The 13,719-nt window shown below is 40.0% G+C and overlaps 2 protein-coding genes across 3 annotated transcripts in view; both read right to left on the bottom strand.

Moving 5' to 3' along the window:
- Positions 1-3,322: 3,322 nt before the first annotated feature.
- Positions 3,323-11,589, bottom strand: LOC138419161 (zinc finger protein 432-like). Its single transcript, XM_069551458.1, has 4 exons — positions 11,506-11,589; positions 9,663-9,789; positions 7,638-7,733; positions 3,323-7,021 (listed from the first exon to the last, which is right to left on the bottom strand). Exons 1-4 carry the CDS (start codon positions 11,518-11,520, stop codon positions 5,301-5,303), a joined length of 1,959 nt encoding a protein of 652 aa, XP_069407559.1. The 5' UTR covers positions 11,521-11,589; the 3' UTR covers positions 3,323-5,300.
- Positions 11,590-11,665: 76 nt separating this feature from the next.
- ZNF613 (zinc finger protein 613) overlaps positions 11,666-13,719 on the bottom strand; it is a 46,144-nt gene continuing 44,090 nt past the window's right edge. For both annotated transcript variants that reach the window (XM_069551474.1, XM_069551473.1), the window contains one exon: positions 11,666-11,694. In XM_069551474.1, coding sequence (XP_069407575.1) covers positions 11,678-11,694 — 17 coding nt within the window. In that variant the 3' untranslated portion in view covers positions 11,666-11,677. The remainder of the gene's footprint in view (positions 11,695-13,719) is intronic.

Here is a 13,719-nt window from a genome sequence, read left to right as displayed (position 1 = left end):
AGAGGTCCATGTAGTTCCAAGGACAACGTGGCGAGTTCAGCCGGCTGAGGCAAAAAGAAAAACTGTAGCGCCCTTAGTGAACTCTAGAGCTAGAGCCCGACGGGCACGGCCGTCTTAGAAGGCAGGTGTCCGTACGACGGAAAGGGCTCAGGCGCCCGGTGACTTGGAAAGATTAAAGATAGAAGCTGCGACCTCTCTGGAGAGGCAGCGGCCACTTGAGTTGACAAAAGTAGTGGTCACTTATAATCCTAGGTTTGTGGAGACAGCAGTTAAATGTGGAGTGGGTAAAGGCTTATGTAGTTTAGAAGAATTAACAGCTTTTGTAGAGGTGTGCATGCAAAGTCTCTTCAGTCGTGTCCGACTCTGCGATCCCACGGGCTGTAGCCTGCCAGGTTCTTTTGTCCATGGGATTCTCCAAGCAAGAACACTGGAGTGGCTTTCCATGCCCTTCTGCGGGGGATCGTCCGGACCCAGGGATCGAACCTTGGGCATCTGCATTTCAAGCAGATTGTTTACCTCTAGTTCAGTCGCTCAGTCGCGTCCGCCTCTTTGCCACTGGTTAAACCGGCGGAATAGCTAGAGGTGTATCTCAATAAAAATGTTAAGATCCGCGTGGGATGGACACATAGCGACATCTAGTGGGTAAGAGGATGAGGTGAAAATGTGTGAACTATGTGTTTTAAAAAGTAAATGGTGACAGTGGGGCATTTGAGAATGTAAAATTATGAGATCATGCAATTATCATACTTGGCATAGTTTACAAATGAAAAAAAATACTTTAAAATGTTATTTTTATGTAGGCATGGGAAGTTTAATTCTAGAGGGTTTAAAGATGATTTTTTTAGAAGGCAACCTAGATCCAACTTAAATTTTTCATTCTTTGACCCAGCAATTCTGATTTCTACAATTTATTTGGTAAAAAGTTTTATTAACCACAGAGGCTTTTTTAACAAACAAAGGAAAAGCCTAAGTGTACAGTAATAGATGCTTTCGTAAATTATGGACTATCCACTCAGTATAACAGTATATAATATTTAAAGATTGTTACTATAAATAAGGAAAATGGTTTTTCCAGTAGTCATGTATGGATATGAGAGTTGGACTATAAAGAAAGCTGAGCACCGAAGAATTGATGCTTTTAAACTGTGGTGTTGGAGAAGACTCTTGAGAGTCCCCTGGACTGCAAGGAGATCCAACCAGACCATCCTAAAGGAAATCAGTCCTGAATATTCATTGGAATGACTAATGCTGAAGCTGAAACTCCAATACTTTGGCCACCTGATGCAAAGAACAGACTCATTTGAAAAGACCCTGATGCTGGGAAAGATTGAGGGCAGGAGGAGAAGGGGACGACAGAGATGATTGGATGGCATCACTGACTCAATGGACATGAGTTTGAGTAAACTCTGGGAGTTGGTGATGGACAAGGAGGCCTGGCTTGCTGCAGTCCATGGGGTTGCAAAGAGTTGGACACAACTGAGCAACTGAACTGAAGTATTCTTCAGAAGATAAAAAGTATCGGCAGGATAGTATATATATTTTGATCCTTTTATGAGAATGAACCATAAACGTTTGTCTTTTTGAAAATTCTGATTGGTTAAATATTTAGCTTGGATTACTTTAGGGTTTGTGCTTATGAGTAGAGAATATCATAAGTTTATAGACTTGTCTCATTTTTCTTTTGTAAAAAATATACTTACCTGCATTTAAAATTTGGAGGAGAATATATCGTTAACAGTATTTTGCTTTTAAGTACAATATGGGTGACAAAATTTGTTTATATATGCCTTTTAATTTTTATATATTAAGAATTTGTTTTCATAATTTCTTAATAATATTACATTCCCTTCAGGGATTAAATTTCAGCCCTATTCACCTGAGATGTCAAACTCTGAAAGGTGAGTTGAACATGTGGTCCAGAGAACTCGGGGCAGCCCATTCTGTGACTGACTGATCAGTTTCAGGAATGAGCGGCTGTGACCCTGCCGTGGCACCATGTGTAGGTTCACAGAAGGACAAGTAGAAAGCATCTGAGGACCTGGTAGGTGGGGCCCTCATGTCTAATTCTTTGTTGTAGAATATCTGCCCAGAATCCATCCTATGACAATGTGGGGCGGGAGTGGCTGCACTAATCCGGGATTTAGGGCAGAGCTGTTCAAATTTAAGTATAGATCAGAAAGGTCATTTTATAAACCAGGAGTCTGGGGTCCCCAGTCTCACAGGTACTGGTTTGGGTCTGCAGTGTGACTCAAGAGCTTGCGTCTTTTACAAGCCTCTCAGAGAATCCTGAGGCAGGAAGCCCATAGAAAACACTTAGAAACACATCTAGAGTGTTCTTGGCTCACAACAGATCTTGTTGGCTCCCCCTGGTACATTTAGGTGTTGATTCAAATTACATTTGCCCAGAAGAGCCTCCCTTGGAAACCCTTTCTAAAATAGCTTCCCCGTGACAGCGTATGTACTAGGCTTAATATTTCTCCAAAACATTTATCAGAACTGATATTCTGATGTGTATTTACTCAGTCACCTTCACTAGACTGTATGCTCCATGAAGGCCATGGCTTTGCCTGTTTTGTTCACTGATGAGTCTCCAGTGACTAAAACAGTGTCTGGCCAAATGTAGATGCTTAACAAATATTTTTAAAGGAATGAATTACTCACCATGCAGTTGGATATTGAATACTGCCACAATACTGTATGGCAAATGTCCTTTTCTTTTTCCCCTAAAAGCAAGACTCATCATTTGTAAACTGGGTTAAATATCCTTATTATATCAAAGAAAATAATTGGATAGAGACAAGAGATCTATTGCTTGGAAAACTAAGAATTTGTTGCAAGCAGACCTGCCCAGAATTGATAAAGGAGACTGACAAAAAGAAAATAGCAGAAGGAAACGTGACATCAGGAATGAAGAAAAAGGAATGGAAAGGGTAAATAGATCATCAAATATAATAGGCTAGTCTCCTTTTGAATTTTTTAAAATTACATTGGATGGTTGAAAGCAGACATGATAACTTTACCTGATATGGTTCTCAATGTAAGTAGAAGTGTTGAGATATCATTCCCTGTTAGGGAACTGTAAATTAAGGCCATCATTATCTACTACCACATACGTGACAGGATGGCTGGAATCAAGTATGACAGTGCCAACTGCTAGAAAAGACATGGAACATCCAGGGTGTTCATACACTACTGGTGAGAATGTAAATTAGTACAGCCACTAAAGAAAAATTTGGCAGTTTCTTATAAAGTTAAACACAAATGTAACATATGACTGCTGGCTATTTACCCCAAAGGAACAAATACTTACTTTCCCATAAAGTTGGGTCCATAAATGTTCATAGGGTTTTATTCAAAACAATGAAACACTGGAAAACAACCCAGACATCTGTCAATAGTAAACAGATAGTCACTGTACATCCATACAAAAGAATATTATTAACAACAAGTAAAACTACTTATACACCAAAAAAAATTGGATGGATCTTAACAGCAATTTGCTGAGTGAAACGAAGCCTATCTCAAAGGCTACACATGGTATGATTCCATTTTAACAGCACTGTTGAAATAACCAAGTTGGAGTGATGGAGTTTGACCAGTGGTCACCATGGTCAGGGGTGGGGGAAGAGTGTGACCACAGAGGGGTAACATGAGGGTGTTTCTTTGTGTTGGCACAATTCTGCATCCCAATTGTGGTGGGGTTTACAGAAATCTTATGTGTAAGATAAAATTTCTTAAAACTATATACTAAAACCAAAAAACTTCATATAAATTAGTGCATGCAAAAACCTACTAAAATCCTAATAAGATCCAGTTTACCTAACAGCACTGCACCAATGTCATTTTATTGGGTTTGATGATGCATTATGGTTATGTAAGATAACACCACTGAAGAAACTGAGTAAGGGTATGTGGGAACTTGGTATATTTTGTAATTACTTGGGAGTCTAAAACTATTTCAAAACGAGTTTTAGAAAAATCATTTTTAAAGTGTTTGTAAACTACCTAATGCTACTTATAAACTTAGATAAATACATCCAGTTATGTTAGATTTCATTTATGAATATATTCCTTTTTACTTTGAAGTACATTGTAGACAGAGCTGAATTTAGAACCTAAGAAATGCAAGAGTGAAAAATATAATATAAAGTGGGCACAGAACACTCCTGTATTGTATATAACATTACAAATTAGTGTCGAGACTAGCCCACTTTAAAATTATGGAATCATTGATATGGTTCAAGGTATTCTGCCCCAAAATGGACATCAGGTGTATAATAACTTTAGACTTGTGATAGAAAGTTCAAGTATATGTCATTTTCATGAGGTTTCTTTCCTTCAGAATTCTGATATTTTGCTAAAGTTACTCCATATTTAGTGGGTCCATAACCATTTTATTTCTGTGTGAATTCATGAAAAGCAATGAGGCAGAATGTATCACTGAAATCCTGCCATATTCATTGCCATCTGAAAATTTTCTCCAGCATGCATATCAGGCAACTTACTGAGGTTTTATTTCCAGGCAAAGTCTTTCCCACAATCATCATATTGTTACTGTGTATGAGCTCATTGGTGATCTATTATGATCACTGATGAGATAGGGTTTTTATTTCCATAGAAGGCTTTCCTAGTCTCTCCAGTCATAGGATTTATCTTAGCACACACTTTTCAGACATATAATTAGTACCTAAAAATGCTTCCTTGAGCTTCTTCTGCATTGAATGTATCAGAGCTTTTCCTACATGTTAATTTAGACATACAATGTGAGGTAACTGATCACTGAAGGCACTAGCATATTCTCTTCATTCATTAAATTTCACCCCTATGCAAATTTCATATTTCCTAAGGGTGCAATTAGCAGCAGGCTAATCTACACTGACAAGTATGCTAGGAGCACACTGATGTTTAATGAGTTCACTGAACCATCATCTTTTTTATCCTAAAAAATATACTTGTATATAATGAGTTCAGAGTTTCTACAAAGAATTATGTACTTTGACCTACATGTTTCTCATGTGTATTAACAAGGGTTGACAAAAGATTACCCCCAATCATTGGATTCATAGTCGGTCTCTTTTATGAGTTCTTTGAGGTACAATGAGTGTTGAATTTGTGTTGAAGGCTTTCTCACATTAATTGCATACATACAGTTTGTCTCCTGTGTAAATTTTCTGGTGGGTAATGAGACCAATACCAATGCTGAATAGGATTTTCCACAGTCAGTATATATAAAGGTTAGAAATCTCTGATGTTTGACAAAGCATATTTTCTTCCTGTAGGTGTGATCATAGTCATCGCTTTTATGGTTTGTTTCCATTATGAGTTCTCTGATGTACAAGGAGATTCCTTTTTGAGGAGAAGCCTTTTCCACAATCACTGCATACAAAAGGTTTCTCTCCTGTATGAGTCCGCTGATGAACCACTAGACGGCTTTTCACAGTGAAGCCTTTGCCACATTCACTGCAGGCATAAGGTTTCTCTCCAGTATGAATCTGCTGATGTAAAATGAGCTCTGTTTCCATGACAAAACCTATTCCACATTCACTGCATACATAGGACTTCTCTCCCATATGAATTTGTTGATGTACGATGAGATAGCGTTTCATGGTGAAACCTTTTCCACACTCACTGCATGTAAAGGGCTTCTCTCCGGTATGAGTTCGCTGATGTACCACAAGATTGCTCTTAAAGGCAAACTCTTTTCCACATTTATTGCATCTATAGGGTTTCTCTCCAGTGTGAGTTCGCTGATGTAACATCAGTCCACTATTCACAATGAAGCCTTTCCCACATTCACTGCATCGGTAAGGTTTTTCACCAGTATGTGTTCGCTGATGCACAACCAGCCGACTCTTCAATGGGAAGCCTTTTCCACACTCGCTGCAGATGTAGGGTTTCTCGCCAGTGTGAGTTCGTTGATGTATGGTAAGCATGCTCTTCATGGTGAAGCCTTTTCCACATTCACTACATACATAGGATTTCTCTACTGTATGAGTCTTCTGATGTACAATCAGATTACCCTTCCTGGGAAAGCCTTTTCCACATTCATTGCACACATACGGCTTCTCTCCTGTATGAATTCGCTGATGTTCGGTCAGACGGCTTTTCATGATGAAACCTTTCCCACATTCATTGCATATGTAGGGTTTCTCTCCTGTATGATTCCGTTGGTGGATGATGACATAGTGCTTTGTGGTAAAGCCTTTCCCACATTCACTGCAGATGTAGGGTTTCTCTCCAGTGTGAGTTCGCTGGTGTACAGTGAGCATGCTCTTTCCAGTAAAGCCTTTTCCACATTCACTACATACATAGCATTTCTCTCCAGTATGATTTCGCTGATGTAAGATGAGATTACGCTTCCCTGGGAAGCCTTTTCCACAGTCACTGCATACATAAGGTTTCTCTCCTGTGTGAGTTCGCTGGTGTTCAATAAGACGGCTCTTTGTAGTGAAGACTTTTGCACAATCACTGCATATAAAAGATTTCTCTCTCTCATGAATTCTCTGATGTTCATTGAGCCTGGACTTCCGGGAGAATACTTTTGCACACAGACTGCATCCATAAGGTTTCTCTCCTGTGTGAACTCTCTGATGATCAGTGAGCTGAGACTTCTTAACAAAGGCTTTCCCACATTCACTGCATATATGGGCTTTCTCTGTGTTGTGAGTTATTTGGTGCTTAATAACTTGGGACTTAGTGCTGATGGGTTTTGCACTTACAGGGCATTTAACTGGAGAATGACATTTTTCATGTTTACCAAACAGAAATGATTTCCCATCTCCATTACATTTAATAGAGTTTTTAATTTCATAGCTTTGGCTCTGGATGACTAAACTTAAATTTGACTTCAAAGTTTTTATATAGTACTCAAACATATCATGATTTTGCCTGAAACAGAAATAACTTTGGCTTTGAGGAACAGGATTTCCAAATGCATTATGTTCCTGGCATTGTTCAATACCTTTCAGCATTTTTTTATTTTCCCAGTCAACCTGCAGATGATTACCAATGTTGCCAGTTTCTAGGAAAGAAAAGAATAATGAATCCTTTTTATTCCTGTTTGGAATAAAATTGATTAAAAAATTCCTTAGTGTTTTTAAAAAATGGCACTTTAGTGGCAACCTTATGATAACAGTATGAAACAAACACTCCCTGTATAAATGTTCCTTATTTCTTACACATTGGTAAAACCAAAGTAACACAGGGACTTCCCTGGTGGGCCAGTGGTCAAGACTCTGTACTTCCATTGTAGGGCACATGGGTTTGATCTCACATGCAGTGTGGCCAAAAATTTAAAACAAAACAAAACAAAAAACCACAAAGATTTCTTCTTGAGCTGAGGCCTGGAAGGTGGAATTCCACAGCCAGGGAAGTGAAAGGGATTTGTGATAGGGTTCAAAGGAGTGAGTATAAAATCCAAGGAAGGTGAAAACAAGGTAAACAAAAATCTAGATGTGAAATAAAATCAAGGATCAAATCTCAGAAGTGAAAATGAATATATTTCCCTCTCAAGTCTAAAAGTTCTTTTATGGGAGAGAGCTATGCAGAGGCACAGTTTCTCTATTTTCAGACACTCCCCAGCCTCTTCTCCCTGTCTAGTTCAGGACATCTGCAGTTACCAACCAGTGCTCACTCACCTGGCCAGGTACGACTGTGGATTTCATCTTCTGTCATCCATCGTTCTTTCCCTTGTTTCAACTTGGACAGTACATCTGATTTGCTGACTCGATATCCTGTTCATGGGAAATGATAGAAGATTTAGTCCCACTGAATTGGACTGGGGCTGGTCAAGACAGGAGAATTTTACATTTGAGGGATTGGTTTTCCCATCTGCCAAGCAGAGGCTTTGCACTCAGGACTCATGGGATGTTATGATATGATGATATCTCTTTGGTCTCCACCACTGGTTTTTGGCAGACAGCTTCTACAGCCCTAATAGGGATTTCCCTGGTGGTTATGCAGAGCGCCTGGGTTTGATCCGTGGTCATGGAACTAGATCCCATATGCTGCAACTAAAGATCCCATATGCCACAACAGAGCTTGAAGATCCTTTCTGCCACAACTAAGACTTGGTATGCGTACTAAGTCACTTCAGTTGTGTCTGACTCTTTGTGACCCTATGGACTCTGACCTGCCAGGTTCTCTGTCCACGGGATTCTTCAGCATGAATACTGGAGTGGGTTGCCATGACCTTCTCCAGGGGATCTTCCTGACCCAGGGATCAAACCATAGTCTCTTGTACCTCCTACATTGGCAGGCAGGTTCTTTACCACTAGCGCCATCTGGGAAGACCTGGCACAGCCGGATAAATATTTTTAAAATTAAAATAAAAATGATGCCCTTGTAATTTCCTATGTGAGAGGCATGGCAGAAACCTCTTTTGTTGCAGCATTTGGTTTAAATTCCAGTTCCTGGAACAAGAACGTCCAACACCCTTGGTCTCCAAGAGTGATGGGTGTCTTCTGTGTGCTGATAAGATGACTGGTGACTAGGGGCCCTAGGGAGTTTAAGAGTGGAGACTGGCTGCCAGAAAAACCAAGGCATGAACTGAAGGTTAGAAATTTCAGCTCCTCCTACCCCTGCCATGAGCTTCCCTGATAGCTCAGTTGGTAAAGAATCCACCTGCAATGTAGGAGACTCCCGTTCGATTCCTAGGTCAGGAAGATCCGCTGGAGAAGCAAGAGGCTAACCACTCCAGTATTCTGGCCTGGAAAATTCTGTGGACTGTATAGCCCATGAGGTTGCAAACAGTTGGACATGACTGAGCAACTTTCACTTTCTTTCACTTTTCCCCTGCCGCACAGAGAGAGGGGACTAGAGACTGAGTTAACCACCCACAGCCAGTGATTTTAAAAAACATGCCTGCACAATGAAATCAGCATAAAAACCCCTACACAACCAGGCTGGGGGAGCTTCTGGGTTGATGACCACATCAAGGTGACACACTTGGAGCACTCATGGAAGGACCATGATCCCTCCCCCTTAACTCTGTCCCAGCATCTCTTCCATTTGGCTATTCCTGAGTTTATCCTTTGTAATAAACTGGTAATGGTAAGTTAAGTGCTTTCCTGAGTTCTGTGAGCCATTCTGTCAAATGTTGAGGGGTGGAGAATGGGAATGCTTGATTTTTTTTTTTAATGTAATTTTTTTTTTTTTTGGCCATGCCCTGTGGCATGTGGGACCTTAGTTTCCCAACCAGGGATCACACTTGTGCTCCCTGCATTCGAAGTGTGAATTCTTAACCACTGGACCACCAGGGAAGTCCCAAAGGCTCAGTTTATAGTCAAGTCAGGCAGAAGTGTGGGTACCCTGGACACCTAATATGTTTAACTTATATCTGAAGTGAGCCCATAAGCTTCTGGGGTACGATGCTGAATTTGGGTGGTCAATGTCAAAAGAGGATTAAATTGCGGGACACCCAGGCTGTACATGGAGAGTAGGAGAATTGGTTATTAGTATAGAAAAAACCCAGACATTTGGTATCAGTCGTGTTGGGAGTAAAAACAGTTCATAGCACATTGTATATATCCTTTCATCAGGAGTTAGAAGAGGCAATAAGAATCTGCCATAGGGCACTGCAGTGATTTCAAAGTTTAAGCAGCTGAGAAAATAAAGGCCACTGACTGGGGATCCTATGAAGGACCCAAGGGAGCTGTCCTCACCCACGGACACCAGGTTGCTATAGTTCTCCAGCATCACATCTCGGTACAGGGTCTTCTGAGCAGGGGCCAGGAGCTGCCACTCTTCCCACGTGAAGTCCACAGCTATATCCTTGAATGACAAGGTTTCCTGGAGTAACAGATTCCTGGTTTAATATGAGTGTTTCTCTTCAATTCATTCATAAAGAATATAAAGGAAGCTGTCCTGCTCATATTAAGCACGATTCTGACACCAATTCTCATGTGTATGTTTTTTTTAAACATACCACCAAGCAATTGTCTGACACCAGCTGTGTGTCCTACCATTCAATTCTGACACGATCAACCTGAAGAGAGCACCATGTGGCATAGGGTGAGGGCTCAGTCCCCATGTCTAAAATATGACACAAAGGAACCTAGCTACAAAATAGAGACAGATTCACATAGAGAATAGACTTATGGTTGCCAAAGTGGGAGCTGGAGGAGAAATGGGTTGGGAGTTTGGGATTAGCAGATGCAAACTACTGTATATATAGAAGGGATAAAGTTCTAATGTTCAGCACAGAGAACTATATTCAATATACTGTGACAAGCCATAACAGAAAATAGTATGAAAAAAAGAATGTATATACATGTATAACAGAATCACTTTGGTATACAGCAGAAATTAACACAACATTGTAAATCAAATATACTTCAATTTAAAAAAGATTTTAAAGAAGATATCATGAGCAAAGCTGAAATAAAAGTGACAAGCCAGGAAAATATTTTTTATAAACAAAAGAAAGAGGACTTCCCCAGGAGTCCAGTGCTTAAGAATCCATGCTTCCACTGCAGGGAGCGCATGTTTAATCCCTGGTCAGGGAAATAAGGTCCCACATGCCATGTTGTGAGGTTAAAATAAAAGAGAGAGAAAGAATCAATATATAGTACATAGGAATGACTCACTAATCAGAAGAAAAAGATAATCTTGTTAATGTAAAAATTGTAAGGACAGACATTTCTCAAGAGAAAAAATACAGCGGATCAATTAATATACAAGACAGATTTCAACTTCATCTATGATGAGGTAAATGCAAAATATGGCAAAAAAAACTGATTACTGAAAATCATACAATTTGAAAATATCCTAGTATAAAGTGCTGTCAAAGACTAAAGGCATGGATGACCTCATACAGCCCTTACCATGTGGCAGGCACTCCTCTAAATGCTTTACGTAGCTTAACATACTTTTTGAGTATGACTATAGACAAATGGCTCAGTGGGTAAAGAATCTATCTGCAATGCAGGAGACACAGGAGATGTGGGTTCAATCCCTGGGCTGGGAAGATCCCCTGGCGGAGGAAATGGCAACCCACTCCAGTATTCTTGCCTGGAGAATTCCATGGACAGAGGAACTTGGCAGGTTAAAGCCCACGGAGTCACACAGAGTCAGACATGACTGAGTGACTAAGACAGTAGAGCACATAGACACATGGAATTTTATACAACTAATATTTACTGAACAATTGCAGTCATTATTCGTTTGGATGTTTAAATTATATCATCTTGGGCAATAGGATGTCCTTTAAGAGTGTAATTTTTTGCACAAAACGTCCTAACAGATGTGTACACAGATATATGCACAAACCCACATAATTTGTAAATCGACACATCTACAGGTGTGCACACAGAGTCAGTGACAGATACACATGATGTTCTAACACTAGTTTCACAGGAATCACATAAACACTACATTCTTAATCCCACTTTGCCATGGTGTTGGGGTTAGATTCAGTTTATTTCTCTCTACTGAACTGGATTTTTTTTATAGGCTCCACAAATCCATTAAGGAATAAAGGAGAGAATAAAATAAGATATGAGTCACCTGCGCCTGGATCATATTCTCTGTTCTCTGAAAACAGTTGGCAATGCAGAGGTTCTGTCTCTGTCTCTTCTGGATATTCCTGTTAATTTCTAGTTAGATATCACAGCTGCCAGAGTGTCCCCAGAAATAACAATACCTAGGTCCTGGAACCTCGTCCTTCTTCATTCATATCTTATCTGTTGTTTAAATCTGTGGGTTGAAAAGCAAAATTACTTTTAGGATTATATTCCTTTTTTCTGTGCACTCACCTTAATACTACAGTCCCTAGTATTTCTGTCTCTCCATTTAGTTTCCCAGAGAATTTCACACCTCCAGCCAGTGAAACCTAATTCCCTGAATATGTGGGAGTAACATGAATTTGATGGGGGGAAGTGACCAAGGAGAATTAACACAGCACTACATTTCAGTGGCAGGTAATTTTCAGTTATACAGACGAAGCCATCTGGGCATTGAGAAACTGTAAAATTCTTCCTTTAAATTTTGTTGCCCTGACACCTCTTTAAAAGTCTTCATATCCCTTGTTTAAATACATTTTCAACATGAGAGCCAATGAGCAAATCAGAAAAAGAATATGCACTATACAATCTTGAGAAAGAAGAATGGAACTGGAGGAATCAACCTGCCTGACTTCAGGCTATACTACAAAGCTACAGTAATCAAGACAGTATGGTACTGGCACAAGACAGAAACATAGATTAATGAAACAAAATAGAAAGCCCAGAGATAAATCCACACACCTATGGACACCTTATCTTTGAAGAAGGAGGCAAGAATAGACAATGGAGAAAAGACAATCTCTTTAACAAGTGGTGCTGGGAAAACTGGTCAACCACTTGTAAAAGAATGAAACTAGAACACTTTCTCGGAGAAGGCAATGGCGCCCCACTCCATTACTCTTGCCTGGAAAATCTCATGGATGGAGGAGCCTGGAAGGCTGCAGCCCATGTGCGTTGCTGAGAGTCAGACACGACTGAGTGACGTCCCTTTCAGTTTTCAGTTTCATGCATTGGAGAAGGAAATGGCAACCTACTCCAGTGCTCTTGCCTGGAGAATCCCAGGGACGGGGGAGCCTGGTGGGCTGCTGTTTATGGGGTCGCACAGAGTCAAACACAACTGAAGCGACTTAGCAGCAGCAGCAGCAGAACACTTTCTAACACCATACACAAAAATAAACTCAAAATGGATTAAAGATCTAAATGTAAGGCCAGAAACTATAAAACTCCTAGAGGAAAACATAGGCAAAACACTCTCTGGCATAAATCACAGCAGGATCCTCTATAACCCACTTCCCAGAGTAATGGAAATAAAAGCAAAAATAAACAAATGAGACCTAATTAAACTTAAAAGCTTTTGCACAATGAAGGAAACTATGAGCAAGGTGAAAAAACAGCCTTCAGAATGGAAGAAAATAAAAGCTAACGAAGCAACCGACAAATAATTAATCTCAAAAATATATAAGCAGCACCTGCAGTTCAATTCCAGAAAAATAAACGACCCAATCAAAAAATGGGCCAAAGAACTAAATAGACATTTCTCCAAAGAAGACATACAGATGGCTAACAAACATTTGAAAAAGATGCTCAACATCACTCATTATCAGAGAAATGCAAATCAAAGCCACAATGACGTACCATCTCACACCGGTCAGAATGGCTGCTATCAAAAAGTCTACAAACAGTCAATGCTGGAGAGGGTGTGGAGAAAAGGGAACCCTCTTACACTGTTGGTGGGAATGCAAACTAGTATAGCCACTATGGAGGACAGTGTGGAGATTCCTTAAAAAACTGGAATAGAACTTCCATACGACCCAGCAATCCCACTGCTGGGCATACACACCGGGGAAACTGGAATTTAAAGAGACACGTGTACCCCAATGTTCATTGCAGGACTGTTTACAATAGGCAGGACATAGAAGCAACCTAGATGCCCATCAGCAGATGAACGGATAAGAAGGCTGTGGTACATGTACACAATGGACTATTACTCAGCTATTAAAAAGAATGTATTTGAATCAGTTCTAATGAGGTGGATGAAACTGGAGCCTATTATACAGAGCAAAGTAAGAAAGAAAAACACCAACACACTATATTAACACATATATATGGAATTTAGAAAGACAGTAACAATGACCCTATATGCAAGACAGCGAAAGAGACACAGATGTAAAGAACAGACTTTTGGACTCTGTGGGAGAAGGTGAGGGTGGGATGATCT

Source organism: Ovis canadensis, chromosome 14 (genome assembly GCF_042477335.2).
Source record: "Ovis canadensis isolate MfBH-ARS-UI-01 breed Bighorn chromosome 14, ARS-UI_OviCan_v2, whole genome shotgun sequence".
NCBI lineage: Eukaryota > Metazoa > Chordata > Mammalia > Artiodactyla > Bovidae > Ovis > Ovis canadensis.
This window is presented reverse-complemented; position numbering and strand designations above follow the sequence as displayed.

What these genes read in the sequence shown, in the direction of transcription:
- LOC138419161 (XM_069551458.1), bottom strand. An exon ending in TAGCAACCTGGTGTCCGTGG is followed by an intron (nt 7,734 to 9,662) that starts GTGAGGACAGCT and finishes TCCCATGAACAG; the next exon opens with GATATCGAGTCAGCAAATCA. An exon ending in CCACAGTCGTACCTGGCCAG is followed by an intron (nt 7,022 to 7,637) that starts GTGAGTGAGCAC and finishes TTTCTTTCCTAG; the next exon opens with AAACTGGCAACATTGGTAAT.